General features: G+C 50.1%; 1 protein-coding gene across 1 annotated transcript; it reads right to left on the reverse strand.

Moving 5' to 3' along the window:
- Window positions 1–158: 158 nt before the first annotated feature.
- ROBO4 (roundabout guidance receptor 4) lies at window positions 159–14,020 on the reverse strand. The gene is made up of 18 exons (XM_032426434.1): window positions 13,895–14,020; window positions 13,268–13,597; window positions 12,853–13,010; window positions 12,539–12,659; window positions 12,153–12,280; window positions 11,824–12,052; window positions 11,452–11,564; window positions 10,598–10,766; window positions 10,263–10,445; window positions 10,110–10,152; window positions 7,560–7,696; window positions 7,161–7,424; window positions 3,642–3,749; window positions 3,331–3,469; window positions 2,905–3,150; window positions 2,389–2,747; window positions 946–1,152; window positions 159–810 (listed from the first exon to the last, which is right to left on the reverse strand). Exons 1-18 carry the CDS (start codon window positions 13,962–13,964, stop codon window positions 800–802), a joined length of 3,015 nt encoding a protein of 1,004 aa, XP_032282325.1. The 5' UTR covers window positions 13,965–14,020; the 3' UTR covers window positions 159–799.
- Between the last annotated feature and the right edge of the window lie 8,970 nt (window positions 14,021–22,990).

Below are 22,990 nucleotides of genomic sequence, written 5' to 3' on the forward strand. Positions count from 1 at the left end.
TTCCCTCAATCACAGAACAGAACTAAGTGACTCTCCCTGAGTGCCAACGAGTGCCTGAACCCTTTGGAACTCAGAATTCTTCCCATATCTCCGGGTACCCTCCCCAAAATGGTGCTCTGGGGAATGATCTCACCGCACTCAAGTCATGACAGTTTTATGGTATCAATTTCTTAAGCTCATAGAGTCCACAGTATGAGGAGGGGGTTCTGTCCTCCATTTTCCCACCTCCCTTCCTTCACAGCTCCCTCCCTGGATCCAAGCTGGCCCCTCTGCCTTGGTAGCAAGGAAGGGCCTCACCGCTTCAGGGCTGGTCGGTGGGTCCTCCTTTCTTCCTCTCCCGGGTGTGGCTGCGGAGAGGTGAGCCTGCCCCTGTGGGAATGAATGGTCCCCCCCCCGAGAGGGGTGGCTCTGTAAAGCTCCTTCCCTTACCGCCTGTCCCACAAGCTGTTGCTGTCCTCTGGGAAGACCTCTGGCTCCCCCACTTCCCGTGATCCAAGTGGGTGGGGAGATCGGGAGATAAGGCTGCTTCTCAGGCCAGAAGACCTGGCTGTGGGATGGATGGAAGGAGGAGAAAGCAAGGGCAAGGAGTCAGGCCGGGATGGCTTTTTGCTCCCTGAGGGCTCCAGGTCTGCTTTGTGCTTATTTTGTTGCGCTTTCATCTGTTTTCACAATCCCGGAAGGACGAGAGCTCTCCGGGAGTCCGGGCAAGGTGGTCCCCCAGCTGCAGAGAAGTGCAGGCCAAGACTGACACTCCACAGGGGGGTGGTTTGATTCTCTTCTTGGCAGTCTCGGGCACACTTCATGAGGAGTCTGCAGGGGAAGTCGAAGGAGAGTGGAGTTACCCCGCTGCTCCCCCTCTTCTGCCCAACCCCAGGGCTCCTCCCGGCTCCTCCCCAGAATCCCTCAGCCAGGGTCACCATGTCAGCTCGGAAGACAGACACTTACTGCCAGCCTTGGGCTCAGGACGGCCGAGCTGACTTCTTCGGGAAGAGATCCGAGAGTCAGGGGGCCAGGGGGGCAGCCCCCTTCCCAGCCGCTGGCTGTGGTGGTCCTCCATGTCCTCCAGCCAGTCTGACCTCCACTCCCACAGGGGCAGGGAGAGGGCGGAGGTCAGGAAGAGGTCATCCCGGGGGGAGGGAGGTGAGGAGGCATCTGTCAGGGAGGGTAGAGTTATTTGTAGAGGGCTGACCTTCACTCTGAGGGACCAGTTTAGGGCAGAATGCTTAGGGCCTGCTTAAAGCACACACCCAACCCGAAAGATAACTTAGCCCCAACTCAGCCCATCAATTCTGGCAGCCATTGGAATGAGTCCATTGGTTTCTTTAGAGAGAATAGCTTAAGCTGTTTCCTCCTAGCCCAGCTCTGGCCTTCTATCCATACTCTCACCCTACACTGCACCCCCCCTCCCTGGGCATTCTTCTCCCTCCGTTATGGGCACTTCTGTCCTGGATAATCCTTGCTTTCCCATTTACAAGCCTGGTTGTTTTTCTTGGAGGCAAAGGGTAGAGTTAGGGTTCATAAGATGGGGAGAGGGGGTCTGACAGAGTATATAAGGAAGTGGGGGTGCCTGGGTGGCTCAGTCAGTTAAGTGTCTGCCTTCGGCTCAGGTCATGATCCCGGGGTCCTGGGATCGAGCCCCGCATCAGGCTCCTTGCTCAGCGGGGAGCCTGCTTCTCCCTCTGCCTCTGCCACTCCCCCTGCTTGTGCTCTCTCTCTCTCTCTCTCTCTCATCAAATAAATAAATAAAATCTTAAAAAAAAAAAAAGGAAAGGGCACAGGGAGCCCCGAGCTACTGTCTGTTGACATGGACATAATGGTCCCACTCTGCTCGACAGGTGGAGGGGTGAGCCCAGCTTCTCCTCACCCCAGCCACAGACAGGGCAAGGGGACGGCTTGTAAGCATAGCAAGAGGTAAGAGAGAAAATAGACCTTCCCCTAGTGAGGAGAATCTAAAACAGTGGGTTAGAGTAAATAGAAGAAGTGGGGAACAATCTTTCCTAGAAACCAGTGTCTGGGTTAAGAGGAGGAATCTGGAGGGAGGGCAAGGGGCCTACAGTTGGCTGCCTCTGGGCTTTAGACATGAACAGTTTGTCCTTGTTCTTGTGGGTGACCTTGGGCAAGTTAAAAAACCTGTTTGATTTACAGTTTCCTCATTTGGAAAAGAAAGATAAAGAATATTCCTCATAGAGTTGTTAATATTGAATGTATATATAGGGCTGGGGACAGAGTAATCATTCAATAAAAGCTAGCTGTTTTAAGGATTACCACAAAGACAATGGTTAGGAAGCCTTGCCTCTTGGCTGGGGAAAAGGCAGGGAGGGGTTCTTCCAGGAGCTGTGTCTATTCCAAGGGGTGGAGGTGAGACGTGAGGCAGGTGATCTCACATACCCGTGAAGACGCAGTCCGCCTCCCTGGGCTCCAGACCAAAGCCAAAGCTGTCCACGGCCATGGCCAGGGCCCGGGCGAAGTGGGCATCGGCGAGGAAGGAGCCATCAGAGGAGCTGACGAGGCTGGCTCTGGCACTGGGGGCGTTGTCCTCAGAGGCGGAGCCCCAGCCGTTGGCCAAGGAGCCCTCGCTGGGGGTGGGGGTGGGGCAGGGCCGGGGTGGGCACAGCAAGCCCCTCACTTCGGACCCCACCCCTCCTCCAGCCCTGCCCACGTCCGCTAGCTCTGAGGCTGTCGGGATGCTGATGTAGCCGTAGGTGACAGGGGGTGAAGGGGCCCTTGGCATAGGAGAGACGCTATTCCTAGAAGAGAGACAAAACGGGAGACAGGACTAAGGCTGAGGTGGGTAGGCTGGCAGCAGAAACATTCCCGCGGAGGAAGGGCGGGGCCGGGGAGAGATAAGCGTACTCCTGTCCGGTGCTTATCTGTAGTCCTTTGGTCATCCTTCAGGCAACTCACCTGGGGGTCTCTTCACCCTCACTGAGCTCCAGGCACAGGGCCACCTCCTCAGGAGTCAGCACACTGTCCTGATCCTCCCCCAGGGATGACAGTGAAGAGCTGGACAGACGACTGGACTCTGGGCTGGGACCAGAGAGGGAAGAGGCCTGGGGGCTGGAGGGGCTGGGGGGACTGGAGGGGATCAGGATGGGGAGGGGGCCAGCTGGCTGTGGGAGGGAAGAGGAAGCTTGGGGCTCCACAGAGTGCCTGATTGGGGAGAGTGATGACAGGGTGGTTAGTGCAGCCCCTGTCCACCCTCCCCCAGCCCCTGCCCAAGCTCAGCAAACACCCCTCACACCCCTAGTCCCCCAGCCCCTGCCCAAGCTCAGCAAACACCCTCACACCCCTAGTCTCCCAGCCCTGCTTCCTGACCCCATGCCTTCTTACTGCGTCTGCTGACTCTGAGCAGGGGCTCCACGAGAAGGGAGGGGTGCTGGGGGGAGAGGGCGAGAAGCCAGTTCATTGGAGGAGCTGAGGAGCTGCGGTCCCAGGGCCCTCCAGGCAACCAGAGCCTGGGGCACAGCTCCTGGGGAACAATAACCTGGGGGTGAGACCGGCAGAACCCCTACCAGCCCCAGACCCCACCTGCCCCCAAACCCCAGCTTCCTGTCCCCACACCCCACACACCCAGCCTCCTCAGGGTCAAAAGCAGCCACCCTGCCTCACCCCCTCACTTCCTTTTTCGGGCCTTCTCTCACCTGGGCTTTGGGAAAGGTTCTTGGAGCCTCTATTCCCCAACTCCCAGGCCCAGAGCTCCAGAGGGCGGCTGGCCCGGAGGGGCGGGGAGCTGTTAGCTTGCTGCAGCTCTGCAAAGGCAAGAGTCAGTGGGTGGGGGGCAAGCCAGGGTGGGGGGCAAGCCAGGGTGGGCCTTGCAGACTCCAACCACAAGCTCTATCTTCAGCCGGTCATTCAGTTAAGCTCTAGGGTCCCTGAACCCAGAGAAAAGAGGGAAGAACCTCCCTCCGTTCTCCCCACCCTCACCTTCATGCAGGCAGCTATGATAAGGGAGGAAGGTAGCACTAGGCTCAGAGTCAAAAGACCTGCACTCACAGCCCAGCTCAGTTAGGTAGTTGCTGTGTGACCTCAGGTAAATCCATTAACTTTTCTGAGCTTTGGTTTCATTTGGGAACACCCAGTCAAATGATAGTTTTGCCAATCTTAATTTATTTATAAACACAGATTGGGAAGTTCCTGGTGCCTAAAAGATACTTTGACAATTTTCTTTTCCTTACTGTATACATTCCCATCTTCCTGATCTCTATACCCTCGCCTTGCTACTCCTCTCATGAATTTTGGCCCTGTGAAGACAAATACCCCTTCTTTTCTTGGAGAGAATCTGTTCATTTCCATCTCTCACATTACAAATATCTTACAATGTTCTGGATCACCTTGCCCTGAGAAACCTGAGTATCTCTCACTTGGGAAGAAGGGTTGGACTGTCAAGTTGAGCCGAGTGGGTAAGACAACCCCACACCTTACCGGGTGTAACAGGAGAGAGTCAGCTGAGAAGAGGACCTCTAGACGAGGAAGATGGGTTGGTCTCACCCAGGGAGGCAATGCGCTGCCCATAGATATTTGATGATATTTGTTGAATGAATGAGCAAATGGATGGATAATATCAGAGATGTAGATGTCAACACGAGGTGAGAAGAATCACAAGATGGCGGCTACCATCTGGCTCACACGGCCACTTAAGAGACAGGGCTCTGAGTGAACTCTGACAACAGAGAAGCTGAGGTAACTGAAGGAACAGACCCAGCTGTGTGCAGTGACCTAAAGCATGCTTCTTGGTCAGGCCAAAACCCAAATGGATCTAAGTTTAAACCAGAAGGGAACTGGGAGGGTAATGGAGGGAAGAGATTTTCCCAAGACCAGGAACCAGGAAAATATCAAGGAGAAAAGAAGCAGCCTTCAGATTAGTGTCACATGATCAGAAGCTCAGTTAGGAAAGGGGTTCCGTCCTTGAGAAATCAGAGACCAGGCAGGACCCTCGAGGCTTAGCTGTCTAATTGGTCTGATCTTGAATTTTGGAGGCCAAAAATGGGCAGGTTCAGAGCAGGGACGAGATCAAGGCTACAGCATTCACCAAGACTATCTGAGCCCTGGGAATCCACGTACAGCGGCCAGACCTTCTGAGCCATTGGGATGAAAACCCACACAGCGCCCAGACTTCCTCCACCAAAATTTCCTTTTGTTCCTACGCTGTTTTGTTTTTTTAAATTTATTTCCTTTATTTGTTGTGTGACCTAGGGAGTCCTGGAGGCCAACTTCAGGTGCTCCAACTCTGTTATCAACGGCTTTGTCTCATCTAGTTCTGGTTTCCTGAGTAAGCTCAGAAAAGGGGACACATGTTGGTTGGTTGGTGTGGACAAGGAAGAGGAAAGGCCAGTCCTAGAAAAGGCCACCTTTGTCCCAGCCCGTTCTATTTCCTCTAAAGGATTCTAGTCACAAAAGCCTCCTTCCACCATGCTTGCAATTACTTGGGTTTTACTTTTCAGTGTTATTTGAGCAAACTACACGATAAAAATGTTATCAAGGTTAGGTCAAATCTCATTGGGCATACCTGAATGGCAAGAAATATTTGTTTGAAATCATTAAGTGATTAGGATACTCAGTGTATGTATCTGGCAGAGTGGAACTAAGAACCTGATATAATGGATGAAACATGAGAGAGTGTAGTTGTGGTGGGGAAAAAAACCCCAACTAAGGTCAAATAATAAGAAAAAGGAATGAGCAGGTCAAGGGGTATAGGGGGGCACTGAGAGAGTTTGTCAGTGTCAGAAGACAAAGAATCCTCAGTCTTTCGCAGACTAAGTGACAGCAGTAGATCCAACTGCATGGCTCTGGACAAGACCATAGCACGGTCTTGCTGCTGCTGGGGTCCCAGGAACCAGAGATGGGCCATTGAGTGTCACCGGTGTAGGGGAGCTCCTGTGGGGCTGGGGTGAGGAGACACCGAAGCCTCACCTCAGAATTGGAACCTGTCTTAAGAGTTGGCTGTAGAAAACTACTTACATTTCCCCCCCAGTAGTATTAATGTTCTAGGATGGGCTATACATCATATCCAAGTCAGTGTAGTTCTCCATGGGAAGGCGGGTTTTTAAATGGGATTTTTTCAACCCCTTTTTAGCTGCTATTTCATTACCACCGAGAATTCCTAATGCTAGAGTTGTGAGGCGAAGCTGGAAAGAATGCCAACTTTGCTAAAATTAGAGTCATAAAATTCTGGATATTGGACAACCTCTTAATTACTCTGAATCCATCTCTGTCTTCATGAAAGTTGGATTATATCCACTAAAAAAAAAAAGAAAGGAATTGGCTGTAGGACATTTGTAAGTCTTACTAATCAGCACAGAAGGCTCATGAAGACAGCAGGTGGAGTGCAGGCCAATGTTCAGAAAGAAGAGAAACTAGTCAGTGGTAGAATAGAATCTCTCAAGGGAGCTCCCGGAGGGTGGCCTTTGGAAGCAGACCATTCTGGCTTCAAATCTGAGTTTAGCTTACTGACTTGTGGGGTTTTGAACAAGTTACTCATTTCTGATCCTCTTTCCCCATCTGCAAAATTAGAGAAATAATACCTAGCCAATAGGTTGGGGCTAATTTTAAATGAAATAACAAATACGTAAGGCACCTAACATCTAGTATTTGCTAAAGAAACAGACACTCTGATTTTTTCTCTCTGGGAAGGCAAAGCTGGGAGGCAGAAGTCAGGAGAGAAATCTGGGCAGAAAGGAACGACTCATTCTTCTCTGGGAAGTGAGTTGGGAGTCAGTGCACGGGGAGGCCCCGGGCACAGTGCACAAGGAGATCAGGCTCCAGGCTAGCACTGCTCACATGCTTTCAGGTTCTAACGTTACTTATATGCTGGTCAACCGCTCTCCTTAGACTCTGAGCCCTCAGATGGCAAGAGCTGTCTCTTGTGTCCCCACGGCTGGCTTACAGTGGTGCTTAGGAAATGTCTGCCAAATTCAAATGCGTACAAAAGTCGGCCCATGACTAGTGTTGCCACGTGGAAACAGCACAGCGTAAAGAAAAGCAGAGGCCAGCACACCCCTGGCTGAGTGCTCTGGTGATAGTGGGGAGACCCTGTGTCTACCATGGCTGGGACAGAGCCCCCATCCGGCTGCGAGGCCCCCGGGCCACGTTCCCACCACGTTCCCATTCCTGTTCCCTCCTGCCACCGGCTCTAGGCTGTGTCTCTCCTCCCCATTCCTTACCCTGCTTCTTTTTGGCCTTCCAAGCCTCTGCAGGGGCCAGAGGCAAGCGCGGAGAAGCGAGGCCCCGGCGGCTGCAGAGGCTGTCTGGACTGGGCCAGGGGCTGGAGAGCCGGGCCAGCTGGGGTGGGAGACGCCTGACAGCTGGGGTCTTGGGGCTTGGCCGGGCTGGGGGGCCGGAAGGCAGCTCAGCGATGAGAGAACCATAAAAAGTGCTGGTATCGGGAAGCAGGGGCACACCCGGGCTTCGGAGATCCCAGGAGATCACTGCGGTAGGACGACAGGAAGAATTACGGCGAGGGCATCCCACCGCGCAACCCGCATCTCCAGCCCTGCGGAGGGGGTGATCCTCTTCCCCCGCCACCCCCGTTGGGCCCCGCGGCCCCCACTGCGCATGCTCACAGGAGCGACGACAGTCCCGGGGGTCCCGGGGGTCCACGCCCAGCCTGCTACTGAGGCTGCTGCTGCTGCTCAGGTCCCGGGAGCCGGAGGTGGAGCGCCAAGTGTCTGCCAGCCAAGGGGAGTCGCTATGATCCATCCTGGGGCGATGGAGGGTGGGGGCGGGGCAGGAGAAGCGAGGTGAAGCGAGAACATAATTGGCCAAGACCTCCAGCTCGGAGGGTCGCAGAGGGGGTGGTAGCAGCTTTATTCTCCCTGCTGGCTAGCCCTTCACAGACTCCTGAAGATCTCCGACCTGGTGCCCCAAACTCAGTGGTCTTTTCTTATCCTGGGACCAGGGCAAGTCCAAGTGGCCCAGAACCAGGAGGCGTTGAAGGGAGACAGCTATGTGCGGAGACAAAGAGGACACGGATCTGGGGGCAGACAAACCCGCTGTGAAAATCCCCATCTGCCGCAGCCTAGCTGTGCAGCCCTGGGCAACGAGGTCTACCAGCCTCTTGGAGCCCCGGTTCTTTATCTGTAAAAGGGCTACAAAAAATAAGCCTTCCATATAAGGCTGATGTTGTGAGTGGAAATGAGGAAATGTGAGATCATTCAGCTGGCAGGGCGGGAGTCTGCTCCTTCTCTACCTCCAGTCTGGTTCCCTTTGAACTGGGTGCCCTGCTGGCTGCCTGAGTAATCTTGCAAGAATAGGGATCAGACCAAAGCAATTCTCTGCCTAAAACCTTCAGTGGCTCCCCATTTACCAGGATAGAGCCCAGCTGCCTAGCATGGCTAACAGGGCCCTTGTCGGTCTGCCTGCCAGCTCCCTAATCTTATCCTTTACTCTGACCCATCTTGCACCTTATGTCCCAGCCAGCCCAAATGGCTTATGTTTCCCTATGAACATAGCAGGCTAGGTTTTGCTGCTCCTTTTCCCTTCCCCTTCTTTTGTCAGGGTGATTGTGGAATCTTCCTCCCATATTTCCCCATCCTACCCCCCTTTCCACGAATCTTGTGCATGTTTCTGCACTTCTTTTTTTTTTTTTTTTTAAGATTTATTTATTTATTTGAGAGAGAGAGAGAGAGAGCATGTGAGTGAGCAGGGGGAGGGGCAGAGGGAGAGGGAGAAAGAGAGAGAATCCTCAAGCAGACTCCCTGCTGAGCGCAGAGCTAGCTCCCAGGAACCCTGAGACCATGACCTGAACTGAAATTAAGAATTGGCTGCTTAACCAACTGAGCCACCCAGGCACCCCCATGTTTCTGCACTTCTAACACTGGATTGCATTCGTATGCTAACATAGCTGTCGCTGCCTGGACGCAGAGTTCCTGGTGGTGTGGAGCCTGTGCTAAGAAATGAATGAACACAGAACCATCAGAATGGAATCCCTCTGGGGCGCCTGGGTGGCACAGTTGGTTAGGCGTCTGACTCTTGGTTTCGGCTCAGGTCCTGATCTAAGGGTTCTGAGATTGAGCCTCGCATGAGGCTCTGCACTCAGTGTGGAGTCTGCTTAAGACTCTTTCTCCCTCTCCCTCTGCCCCTCCCCCATCTCTCTCTCTCTCTCTTTCTCAGATAAATAAATAAGTCTTAAAAAAAAAAGAGAATGGAATCCCCCTCAAAGACAAGGGATAAAGTCCCAGGGGATCCAGAGAAGGTTCAGGGTAGAGCAGACAAAGCCCAGGAAGTAGCTGGAAAAGAAAGGCCAGTGAGCACAGAATAATGCAGGAATATGGCCCCAGCCAGCTTGGAACCTTGCTCTGGGCTGAAACACTGACAGCAAAACAGTAGCCCAAGGGCTGGATGTGTCTGGCACAGAGTAGGTGCTTGATAAACTTGTTGAAAGATGCAGACTTGGAATGTGAAGCCCTTCAGAGGAAATCCAATGAGATAAAGAGCAGGAGAAGGTGGGCAGAGTTGAAATGGTTATTTAGTGTAAAACTCAGCCAATAAGAAAAAAAGGATGTTTTCTTTCTTAGCATCATGTCTCATAACCACAGACTTGCTTTGGCAGCCAAAGACCCTTGGAGCAGATGTACCTGCCCCCTGACCCTGATATTGAGAACAAGGAGGAAGAATCGAGACCGTAGGGGCAGAGCGCCCTCTGCTGGAACTGTGGGTGATTACTGGCGAAGGAGCGATCCCTCAATAGGTAGGTGATTTCCTGAATGCAAAGGCACAGCTAGGTAGACACTGGGTGTACAGAGAAAATTAGAAATTAGACTGGTCTTCCCATGCTAGTTATTCCCCACCTAGCAGAACCAGTCAGCAGGAGAGTCCAGTAAGTATTAGTGAGAGGTGGGCGACAAGCGCACCAGCTATTAGCAGTGTGGCCTTGGGCAAAGTCACTTAAGTCATGAGTCTCAGTTTACTCAACTGTCCAATGAGGTGATAGGAACATAAATGAAAGAGCAATTAATTCTCTCTTGGAGTTCAGGAGAGATTTGGGTAGTAGGATCCCAAAGTGCGTGGCAGCAGGAGAGAGAATATTCCATCCAATTCTCCGTCCCGGCTCCACTGTCCCTTGGCCCCTCGGCCCCTACCTCACCTCAAGCCCCTCCCCTCTCATCTCTCACCTGTGCTTTAGGATGGCGTCCTCACTGGTGTATCTGTACAGACCTGGGCGAGGGCAAAAGGGAGGCTAAATCCCGAGTGTCCAGCACCGGGCCTGAGATCTAACCCCTGTATTGTTCTGCGTCGACCACCCGGGAGCCCACTGCGTCTCTCACCTGGGCCCAGGTGCACCCCTGCTTGGCGCCGGCGGTGGACACACACGGCGGTGCCCAACAGCAGCAGCCAGAGCAAAACACCCCCACCAGCAATCACTTCTGGCCGCTTCAAGGTGGCCCTCAGCTGCTCCAGGGTCCAGGGACCATCACTGAGTTCTTGGGTGGCTCGCTCCATGGCCCGCTCTGTATGGGGATTCGTGCTCAGTGGGCGAGGCGGGGAGGGCGGGGAGAGTGGGGCAGACAATGAACTGGAGGGCTGAGATGTGAGTAGGGAGAGAGGGAGGTGGGAAGGGGGGCTCACGGGGTGTGGGTGGGCTGGTGGGCACTGCCCTCACCTAGAAGGAGGCAGACGGGGCTACTGGGGGGCCCAGCCCCGGCACCAGTGATGGCAGCCACTTGCACGCAGTAGGAACCTGGCTTTCGGGTGGCGATCTCCAGCTGGGTCTGCTCAGCCACCACAGTCCAGTTGGCTGGGGGCAGCGAGGTGTTGCCCAAGCTCCAAACCTGAGGCACAAGCGGAGCTGAGCAATGGTCCCCCTGCACCATCCCAGCAGCTGAGCCCTTCATCTCTGGGCATGTGGCCACCCTGGGGACATTCCCTCCACCCCGTGCAGCCATGCTTCTTATTCCCTTCCCCCTGCAGAGTGAGAGAGACCTCTCTCTAGCCTGGCAGAAGCAGGGCCAAAGCAATCTGCTAACATAGACGGTAGGCCGTGGCTCTCAACCTTCACTGTGCTTCAGGGTCACTGGGAGGGTTTGTTAAAAATCCAGGTTACTAAGCCCATCCCTGAGTTTCTGATTCACGAAGCCTGGGAAGGACCCAGGGGGTTGCGTTTCTAACACGTTGTCGGGCGCTGCTGGTGCGGCTGGTCCCAGAACCCCATTCTGAGGCCACTGCCTTAGAAGCTGGGAGTCAGACACAGCCCGGTTTGATTCCTGTTCTGCTTCCTGCACCTGTGACCTGGGCCTCACTTTCCACGTCTGTAAAGTAGGGATAATCACCCAGGACGGACAGCGAGACAAAAATGAGATCAGGTAGAAAAGTGCTTGGCAGGGGCTGGCAAAACCTCGCTCAGCAGCAGTGAGTTTCCCTTGCTTCTCTGCACGGGGGCTGTTTCTCAGTGCCCAGAGCAAGGGTATGCAGGGTGTCAGGGAAGAAGGATGTCCCGGCACCACCAGGAAGGGGTACCTGGTAGCCACGGATGATGCCATTGTGGTTTTCAGCAGGTGGTGGGACCCAGCTCACAAGGACGCTGCTGTTGCCAGGCCTTAAGGTCACCTCCTGGGGAGGGGCACTGGGCACTGGAGGGGAGGAAGAGAGGCTATAAGGGATGCTGAAGGAGGGGACTCTAGGAAATAGAGCTGGGACGGGAATGTGGTCACAGACCACACTGATAAGAATAGGAGCTTCTTGCAGCTCTGCTTGCTGGCCATGGCAGAAGGGAGCCTGGGACCAAGGCCCCCCTCCCCCCCAGACTGGAGTGGGACCGTCCAGGGGCCCACAGACAGGAAGGTGCCGGAGAGTATATACTGCTGAGTCCTGCGGGCATCTGTCTCTGACCTTGTTCGGGCAGCCTCAGGAGCAGCACGTTGCTGTCAGGGCCTTGAGCCCGGCCAGAGGATGGTCTCACTTTGAACTCGTAGTCTTGGCCCCAGAGGAGGCCTCCAAGCTCTGCGCTCTGCCAGCCAGCCAGCAGGGCCTCTGCCCACGGAGCTCCCGGGCCTCCTGGGGCCGTCTGGACCCTGAACAGGGCTGTGTAGGACTGAGCAGGTGCCGCAGGGCCGCTCACCTGGGAAAGAGTCCAGAGGAAGGATGGGGGTCAAGGAGTTTAGGACCAGCTCTTCCTTGAGCTTCTGGACTGGCACCCACCCCTAGGTCCTGGGCCTTACCTTCCAGCTGAGCCACACAGCAGGCTCAGGCCTGGTGCTCTTTGCGGGGTCTGGGTTCAGCAAGGTCACATTTTCCAGCTGAATGTGCACAGCCAACAGCTCCAGAGGCTCCTTATAGTTCTGGGGCTCTGTGGGGAGCATAGGGATGTTCTGGGGCCTATAGGCCAGAGTGATGAGAGACTGAGGGATGAAACAGCCCCCAGACTTAGAGCAACCACAATTCCCAGATTTCCCAGTCTAGAGCACTCCTATTTCTCCTCTAGGATGGGGGAACTCTCTTTAAATGGGGTCCCCCATCACTCTGATCCCGATCCCAGGTTGATCCCCACATACCCTAAGCCCAGCCCAAACCAGGCCCTAACTTGAGCTGACCACCCTCGCCTTACCCTGGACAGATACCCTGGCTGCCCGGCTCTCCCGTCGTCCTGCACTGTTGGTGGCCACACACATATAGGTCCCCTCGTCACTCTTCTCTGCTCTTGCGATCTGCAGGGAGCCCCTGGAGACCTGTCAAGGCCAAGTGCTTCGTGAAGTCTCCATGTGGGGAGGGGCTCTGACTGGGGAGGGAAACTTAGGCCTCACTGCCTTCCCTTCCTCAAATTCTGCGGGGGACATGGGGCCGGGGGGCGGGTCACTCCCTCCGGGTGTGCCCCATTCCACTCAGAACCGGGGAAAGCACGGGGAAGGGGGCTACACTCACCGTGTGCCGCCCTGGCTGGAGGGCCAGGGGTTTGCCATCCTTCCACCAGGAGACTGTGGGCTCTGGGTGGCCCCAGGGCGGCCCACACTCCAGAACCACCTGCTCGCCCACTGTGGCCACTGTATCCTGAGGCTGGGTCAGGAAATCCTCCCGAAGGTCTGCGGGCACGATGGAGGGTCAGCAGGGAGGAGCGTGCAGTGCTCCCCTCCACAGAGGCCCGGCCTCCGTGCCTCCTACTACACTCGCCCCATTCGGCTTTACCCACCTTTTCACTGCCTTGTGTTCACTCTTCAGAGCCCCAGCCCTCAGTGCTCCCCGGCCAGGCCTTCCCTCACAGACGGCCCCCCAGATATCCTCACCTCAGGCATCGGGCCCCAGGCGTGCGCCACCCTGGGCCTCCCCTCCCAGGCCTTACCAGCCGCAGACAGCCGAGCCGCTCTGCTGACGGCTGTGCCCAGCCGGTTGCTGGCCTCGCAGGTGTAGACACCCAGGTCTGTGGATAGGGCCTGCTCGTCCTGGGCACGTCCCCGGGCAGGGGGCCACAGCAGCAGGAGTGTTCCATCAGGTAGGAGGTGGTGGATGTCCGGGGGAACCATGCTCAGGGGCTGCCCGTTCAGCAGCCAGCGGATGGTGGGAGGTGGCTGGCCCGAGGCTCGGCAGCTCATTTTGGCGGGGCCTGGGCCCTGGAGCAGCTGGTCCTGGGGGTGGACTAGGATCTGGGGTGGGGAGTCCTGGGCCTTGCCTCCTGGAAGGGAAAGGGGGGCGGAGCCCAGTCTGACTACCAACAGGACCCCCCAAATCCCTGACATCTCTTCTGCCTTCTCTTGTCTGAAGATAGCTTCCAATAACAAGCTAGCCAGGAGGGGAGAGGGCTACACACAGGGTGTCCAGGCAGAGCCCTTAATCTGTCTCTGTCTGTCTCCGTCTCACACATACATCATCATCACCACCATCGTCATCACCATTGCTGGCACCCCTGCTGCCAAAGGGAAGGCCTTGGATCAAGGGAGCAGGGTCTAGGAGAGGGGACGGCCACACTCACCCGTGACAAGCAGAAGCAGGAGAGACAGGGGCCCCGGGGCCCCAAGGAGGCCCGCTCCTCCAGAGCCCATGGCTGCTCTCGGGCCTCTAGCCTTGCCCGCAAGCACTTTGTCCTGCCGCTCCAAGCTCACAGCGGAGGGAAGGAGGGGCGGGGAGGGGTGGTGGTGGTTGTTTGTGACGGAGCCTCTGCCCCAGGAGGGAAGCAGCTTTGAGGAAGCCCATGCTTCCTGCCTGGCCCTCCGAGCCTTGGAGAACGGGGAGGAGACCAGCAGAGAGAAACTCTCTGCCCTTGACCCTCTAGCCATAACCCCTGACTCCAGCTCTGGCCCTAAGGTTTACCTTGGGGTCTAGTCTGGGATTTCCTAAAGGTGATCTTCACACTGATGTAATTCCAAGCACAGCCTTCAGCCTCTATTTAAACCTTGATGCCATTCCTGGTCCCTTGGCTCCAAGCGCTTCCCTGCCACAGTGGAACGGAGACCCAGGGGTGGAGTCTCAGGGCACCGCGTTGGGAAGCTGAGGGTAGAGAAAAGTGGGCCAACGCAGCAAGGGGGAGGGAGGCACGAGTGTACTGTCATCCCACAGCCCATCCACCCAAGGATGGGGGGGGGGTGGGTAGGACAGAAGATGGGAAGGCTTTAGGGGCTCTGGGAGAAGCTGGGAGGTGTCCACGGTGTGTTCCTACTCACTGGGAGAAAAATGAAATAAGCTGTGGGAGACCTTGGGCCAGTTCCTTCACCCTTGCCAAATGGTTTCCTTACCTATAAAGTAGGAGTAATAGTAATAGTCCCCACCTTGGGGGCTGGAGTGAGAATGAGATGTGATCGTGCATGAAATCACTTAGAACAACGCCGAATGCACTCTAAGTGATGGGAAAGGGCTAGCCAATATTGTTATTTATTTATTTTTATGCACATGCCATCACCTTAACTATTCAAGCATCCTTGGCAGGGATATTTCTCAGGGTCTTTCCAGCCCTGGAACCTTGTGTCTACAACAGGCAAGCCTTGTAGCTTCTGAGCCTGCAACGTCTGTGCTCACCCTGCCGTTCCTTCCCGCCCCCTCCCCTAGAGAGACGCGCCGCTCTCCCCTCTCAGAGCCCAGCTCCTGTTTACAGGTCTCTTCCTCCCGAATCTGGAATCTCAGCCATTTCCTGGAGCTGTTCCCGGAAGGCCAAGGCCAGGCGCTGGGGCTCAGCGGAAGAGTGTCCAGCCTTTGTTCCCCATTGTTCCTGGCCAGCTCCTCTGTGGGGCCCCTAATGCAGCTGACTTCCTCCCTTCCTCCCCCTTCCCAGCCTGGCCTCAGCGCCAGCCACAGCCACAGCCCTAGGCCTCCTTCACTCCTTCTCTTTCCCCTCAAACGCAGACCAACACACATAAAGACAGAGCAAGAGAACACCATAGTCTCTAGAAAGTGGGCATTTCCAGTGGGGAAAGAACAGACGGAGTGAAAGCAACATAATGAAAGAGCTGCAAGGATAGGACTTGGGGTTAGAGAGCAGAGTCTGGTATTTCAGAAGTGGAAGAGCTAAGGGCAGTGACAAGGTCCGGGGCAGGAGCATAGGCATCTGTGTGCCCGGCAGAGTGGAGTAGAGTTTAGGGGGTCAAGGATCTGGGAGGCCAGAGTGATGAAGGGGGTATTCATGTGGACACCGAAGTCATCCAAGGACAAGACAAGGAAGGATGTTGTCGGACAGATGGATTTACCGTACCTACTGACAACTTGGGATTTTCCCGGGTCTGGATCCCCCAAGCCCGTCTGACCCAGGACTGCCTGCTGTCGGTAGTCTTTCTTTAATCTCTTCTGCTTATCCATTGGACTTGGGGAACCCAACCAAGTTCTCTGCTCATGAGTTGAACCAACTGGATTGTACTCAAATCTCTACAATCCATAAAGATGGTATAGGAGGGCAAGTCTCAAAAGAATTCAGACTCGTGGCTAGCCCTATCCTCAGGTACACAGTGGGGAGAGGTGCCGGTGCTGAACAACAGGAACGGAGCCCCAGAGGGAGGCTACAGCAGCCCGAGGAGCTGCCCCTACCCCACAGTCACGTGCCTCATCCCTGGAGATCTTCAGCACAGCCTGCCTCCATTCCCGGACTCTTGGAGGGCCAAGTGCTAAGAACTGGGCTGTTCCTGGGAGACACTGAGACTCTCCTCACTCAGTCCAAGCATCCAGGGCATCCAGGGATCTGTGGAATGATGGCCAAGGGGACTTCCCAACAGTAAAGTGTGTCTGGGTGGCTCCCAGAGATCACAGTGCTCATTTCCAGCAACCACGCCTTGCAGCATCTGTATTGTCTCATTTCCACACATTAAGGAAGAGCCTACTGCATGAGTCATGCGGATGAGGTTAGTCAATGGGAGCTGTCTCCAGTTATTTCAAGGAAGCTCTGCTGTGGGGCCAGTGACCAGTTTACATAGCATCTTCCTTCACCTCCTGGTTTTAGAATTTTGCGTTTTTGGGAGTAATTCTTTAGTTGCTTGTAAGGGGAAAGAGAGAGGAGAGGAGTTCAGCGTCCTCCTGAAGGACCCTCCAGGGGACATGGTTTCCCATATCTGGCTCCTGGCTTCTCTGGCTTCTTATTCTATGTTCTCTGAAGATGCAGCCAGGGGCTCCTGCTGGGCAAGCTGGTAGGGCAAAATATATGAATTCAAGTAGGATTTGAAGTCAGCTACACTTAGGCGTAGATCCTGGTTTCACTGCTTACTGGCAGAGAGATCTTGAATAAGTCACATAACCTCTCTGAGCCCCACTTTCCATATCTGTAAAGTGTTTGTGTGAGGTTTATGGAGAGTGGATATGGAAGTGCTTAGAAAATATTAGATATGTGTTAATTATCTCTTGAGTGTTCTGGGAATGCCATACCCCCTCCCTGACCAACACAGCCACAGCCAGCCCCAAGGACCTGGAGGCACTCTTTCTGGTCTTGAGATCCTGCCCTTTTGGTCTTCTGGTTTTGCTTTCTTTTTTCCTCTTTGCTTGAGTCTGTTTGGTCCCAATCTCCAAGTTCTCATTTTTGTTGCAGGATGCCAATGGTTGGAGGGAAACTGAGTCAGGAGCGGAGACAGTAATGAACTTCTCTAAGCTGAATGGAAAGGTTGCCCTGATGCCACCTCACTGGCACAACATCTGTTCCCTAGTTCCTGGTCCCTAGTTCCTGGTCCCATCGACGTCACGGGCAATTTCAAGGTCCATGATGGGACTCACATCTAATACTTTCAACCCTACAGTTTCTTGACCTTTTTGACACCAATGACTATGGGTCATCCTGGACCAAACATTGGAGATTGGATCAAATGGAGATTTCCAAGGCTGCTAGCATCAACATTTAACCGTCTGCTCACATGTCCAAGAAGAAAAGGAGATCAGTTATTGTACTTTGTGTTCAACCTGTCAATGACTTCCAGGGCTTTAAAGACCACCAGGAGCATACTTGTTATTGAACAGGTGGGATTTATTACTCCTTGCAGCTAAGGAACGTGCACACCATGGGGAACTGTGCAGTGTCTCAGTAAGAGACACTTAACTTACTCAGTAAGAGACTTCCTCGGGTGTTAGAAAGAATCAATTATAGGATTTGGGCTTTGACTGGGTGATATTGGGGAGGGTCCTAGGAAGTGGAGCTTTGCTCTAAATTGGGTGTTCTCAGGAATCAGGGATAATTCTATGATTCTTTGCAGAAGAGTGTCTTTAATAATTTCCTTGCTATGTAGTAGATCAAGTCATTCTTTTTCTTTTTCTATTATGAACAGTGCTGCCCCTAACCTTCATTTTCTATGTCTCCTAGTGTAACTATAAGTGTTTAAGAGTCTCTCTAGGGAATACATAAACCTAGTAGTAGGATTTCTGGGTCTTGGGGCATACAAATATTCAACTTTAGATGGTAACGATTGTTTTTCAAATCAGTTGGTTGTACCAATGTCCTTGAGCCACATCCCCAGAACAGTTGGTAAACCTCTTAATTTTTGACAATCTAGCATGTAAAATAATATTTTATTATTGTCTTAATTTGCATTTGCCTGATTAAATAATAAAGCTGAACACTTTTTCAAGTGTTTACTCCCCATTTGCCTTTTCTCTTCTGGGAAGTATTTGTTTCTATCTTTGGTTCATTTTTTTACTACTTATTTGTCTTTTTCTCAATAACTTTCAGGAGTTTTATATAAGCTGGATAATAATTCTTTGTGGATTAGAGATGTTGCAAAAACAAGCTTGGCCTTCTATTTTCTCTTTCTTTATAGTGTAACAGATGTTCTTAATTTTACTGTAGATATATTTATTTTTATGTTTAGTGTATTCTTTCCATTTTTGAAAAAAACCTCTTTTATACTAAAGCCAAAAAGATATTCTCCCATATTTTCTTCTGAAAGTACAAAAATCTCACATTTAAGTCATTGATCTATCACTAATTGATTATTTTATATGGCTTATGTACATATATATATATTTTTTCAGATAGTCAACAATACTCCCAGTACTTCTTATTTAGTGACTTGCAATGATTCCTTGTTACACATCAAATGCCCATATATATTTAGCTTGTTTCATTGGCCTTTTGCCTATTCCTGTGTGAACATCACATTGTCTCAATTACTAGAGCTGTCTAATAAATTTTGATATCTAGTAGGGTAAGTCATCCCCCCTTCTTTTTTAGATGTGTCTTGGCTCTACTTAGGGCTTCAGCTGGTCAAGTTCCTTGAAAACCTCGTGGACCTGATTGAATATATAAGAAGAACTGGCATTTTATAACATTAAGTCTTCCTATTCATGAACATATATACCTCTCCCTTTATTTTGCTCTTCCTTCATTTCTTTCAATAGTTTTCAATTTTGCTCTGTATAGATATTACCCACATTTTGTTAAATGTGTTTTTAGCTGACTTGTTAAACAAAGATAGTTGCAGTAATCCCCACCATCCTGTATACTTGTCCTTTTGCAATACTTGTCACCCCTCCCACAAAGAAGTAGGATCTTTTCCTTAACACCCTGAAACTCAGCTGGCCTTGTGAATTGTTCTGACCAATGGAATACAGTGGAAGCGATGTGATGTGTGGAACGTTCAAGTCTAAGCCTCTAGAGGGCTTGCAGCTTCTGCTCTTGACTTTTTTTTTTTTTTTATGTTCATTTAGCCAGCATATAGAACATCATTAATTTTTGGTGTAGTGTTCAATGATTCATTAGTTGTGTATATGCTTTTGACCTTTTGAAACACTGCTCTGAGACTACTATGTGAAGAAGCTCAGTTTAGCAACATAGAGTAGAGATGAGCTATTTTAGCTGAGGATCCCTAGACCTACTAACCAACCACCCGTATCAATCAGCAGACATGCAGGTGAGGCCACCTTAGGCACCCAGATCCAGTTCAAGATAGCAGATGATGTGGTCACACAAGTGACCTCATGACACCAGCAAGTGAACCACCCAGCAAGTCCAACGCAAACTGCGGACACAAAGAATTGCGATGGAATAAAATAGCTGCTCTTTTAAGTCACTCAATTTTGGATTGGTTCATTACAAAGCAATCAAGAACTGAGATGCCTTGATATTATGTCTCAAAGTTTGTCAAAATTCTTTTGAGTTGTCTATGTAGGAAAGCATATAATCCAAATACGACATTTTTGGTTTTTTATTTCCCATCTTTATACCTTTTTGTTTCTTTCCTGCATTGCCAGGACTGTGTTGACTACAGAGAGTGACCGTGGGTCTCTTTGTTTCCTTCTTCATTTAAAAGAGAATTCTTCTAATGTTTCACCGTTAAGAATGAGGGTTGCTGTTGGTTTTTGTAGATACTATTTATCAGGTTTCAAAAGTGTCCTTTTTTTTTTTTTAAAGTGTCCTTTTATTTCTAGTTTGTTAAGAGCTTTTGGTCGTGATTAAGTATTAAATTCTACAAGGGTTTTTTTGGCATCTATTGAGATAGTTTGTCTCTTTTAATCCGTTAATGTGGGGAATAACATCTATGAATTTTTTATTTTTTAAAGATTAATTTATTTATTTGTGTGAGAGAGAGAGAGCGCAGGAGCAGAGGGAGGGGCAGAAGGAGAGGGAGAGGGGAAGCAGACTCCCTGCTGAGCTCCGAGTCCTTCAGTGACCCTGAGATCACCACCCTGAGATCACGAACAGAGCCAAAACCAAGAATTGGATGCTTAACTGACTGAGCCACCCAGGCGCCCCATGATTTTCTGTTTTTAAATTATTCTTGCATTCTTGGTATTTACCCAAAGGAGTTGAAAACTTATGTCCACACAAAAATCTGCACACAGATGTTTGTAGCAGTTTTATTCATAATAGTCAAAACTTGGAAGTAACCCAGGTGTCCTTCAGTAGGTGAATGGATAAACCGTGGTTTATCAGGGAAGTGCAAATCAAAACCACAATAACATACCACCCCACATCAGTTAGAATAGTTGTCATCAAGAAGACAAGGGATGATGAGGGTATGGAGAAAGGGTAACCCCAGTGTGGAATGAGAATCGCTAGAGCCACTGTAGAAAACAGTATGAAGGTTCTTTAAAAAAATTAAAAATAGAACTACTATATGACCCAGCAATCTCACCTCTGGGTATATATCCAAAAGAATTGAAATCCAGATCTCATAAAGATATCTGCAGTCCCATGTTCATTGCAGCATTATTCACAATAGCCAAGATACGGGAACAACCTGTTTCCATATTCATTCATCAATGGATGGTTGGATGGATAAAGAAGATGTGATACATACATATATACATATATATGCATTTCATATATTTTGAGGTTAATTAGATACACACAATTCAATTTTAATTTTTTTTTTGGTGAAATAAATCTTTAATATTCTGTAGTTACCCTCTGTAGCAGACACTATTGAGGCTCCATTTATAATTCTTCAGAATTTACCTCTACGCTGAAGGCTGCTTTCTTTTTGGAGACCATATCTGGACACATGCAGGGCAAGCTGGAAGCACTAGGAGCTAAGGCCCTAGAAGGGGTCCTAAACTCATGATGCATGGAGATTTGGCAGATCAGTACCCCAGTTGCCTTGCCTTTCAGTTGGGATTATCCTGAAATCTGTTTATCTAAAATCTGATTTCAACACCGTTCTCCCAGCTTCCCCCATAGTACTGAGCTCCAGTTTCCCACAGTATTAACTGGCTTGATAACATGTCCTTTACTGACTTTGATCACTTTCCTGATCCACTTCCCTACTACTCTACTGGTGTTTCCTGAAATAAATTATCTGCACTCAAATTCAAGGCACCTCACTTAGTCCTAATATTAAAGGAGGCTATCTATTTAATTGGGATACTTTTGGGAGTCAAAGGGCATACTAGTTGTTGCTAGGATAACAGGAGTAAACCAGGGCTGTCTCAGGCAAACAGGACATAAGGTCAACCCACGAATTAGGCTTTTTGTCCCAAAGTCCATTTGTCTTGTGGTTATAGTTAATAGTTATCCCAGCTTCCTCTTGCTTGCTATTTGCCTGGCATATCTTTTTCCGTTACTTTATTTTCAACTTTTGCAAATCTTTGTTTTGGGTGTATTTCATTTAAATAGCATATGGCTGGATTATTAAAAATATAATCCAACAGATTGTATTTTAACTGATGAATTTAGGTCATTTACAATTTATTTATAATTTAGCCTTGTTTCTACCATCTTGTATTTGGCTTCCTATTGTCTCACTTTTTCTGTGTTAATTTTTTCTTTTTTCTTGGCTTAAAAAATTGAGTTTGTGTTTGTTTCTTTATTCTTTTCCCCCTTCCTATTGGTTTGGAATTTATACCAATTCTTTCATTTTATTCTTTAAGTGGTTACCCTGATAAGGTTCCCTTGAATATTTAATAAAATCTGAAGTTAATATCTTAACCATCCTTCCTTCTCCAAAGAATTCAAGGACCCTGTAATAGTTTCATTAGAATAATCCCCCTCCCAATTTATATGCTGTCATTTTCCTGTATTTTATTTGTCAGGTTTTGGAAGTACAAATTAGATACTATCATTTTATAAGGCACTATTTAGATTTGTCTACCTGTTTACCCACCATTCTTTCCTGTATCTCAAATCTTGCTTTTTCCTCTTCCCAAACGATGTCCTTTAGGAGTTCTTATAGTGTTGATGGTAAACTGTAGTTGTTTTTTTTAAGATTTTTATTTATTTGTCAGAGAGAGAGAGAGAAAGAGAACAAGCAGGGGGAGTGACAGGCAGAGGGAGAAGCAGGCTCCTTGCTGAGTAAGGAGCCTGATGCAGGACTCAATCCCTGGACCCCGGGATCATGATCTGAGTGGAAGGCAGATGCTTAACCAACTGAGCCACCCAGGTGTCCCGGTAAACTGTAGTTTTTGTTCATCAGATAATACCTTTATTTTATTCTCATATTTGGAAGATTGCTTGGCTAGGTACAATATTCTGGGTTAATAGTTATTTGTGCCCATTATTTTGAAGATACTACTCTACTTTCTAATGATTTCTATTATTGTTGTCTAAACATGCAAGATCCATCTTTCTCTCTCTGGATGCCTTTAATATCTTCTCTTTGTCTTTGGCATACTCTGATTTTACTACATTTTGTGTAAGTGTGGAAATTTTTAAATTTATCTTCTATGTTAATAACCTTCCTATATATGTATATTTACATTTATCATGAGTTCTACAAAAACTTCAGTCATTACTCTTAAAATATTGTCTCTCCTCCATCTGTCTATTCTCCCCTTTGAGCTCTTGACAAAATATATGCTATATATCTGAGTATCCCTTACTCTCTTTTTCATATTTCTCATCTTCTTCTTGGTCTGTGCCTTACTCTGAAACATTTCTTCAGATACATCTTCCAATTGAACTAACTCTCTTCAACTCTACTTAATGTGCTGTTTAGTTTTCTCATTTACATTTTTATTTCAATCAGTTCTATTTTTATTTACAACAGTTCTTTTTTGTTGCTATTCAACTTTGGTCACTTTCAACAGTCTCTTGTTGCTTGTTCATTTCTATAATTTTGTCTTTCATCTCTTCAAACATTTCATAGTTATTTTATATTTTATATCTGATAATTTCAATATCTGTGGGCCTTAGGGGTCTTAATCTACTGCTTCTTCTATCTGCTGACTCTCACTC

The sequence above is a fragment of the Phoca vitulina genome, unplaced genomic scaffold (assembly GCF_004348235.1).
Source record: "Phoca vitulina isolate PV1807 unplaced genomic scaffold, GSC_HSeal_1.0 scaffold34, whole genome shotgun sequence".
NCBI lineage: Eukaryota > Metazoa > Chordata > Mammalia > Carnivora > Phocidae > Phoca > Phoca vitulina.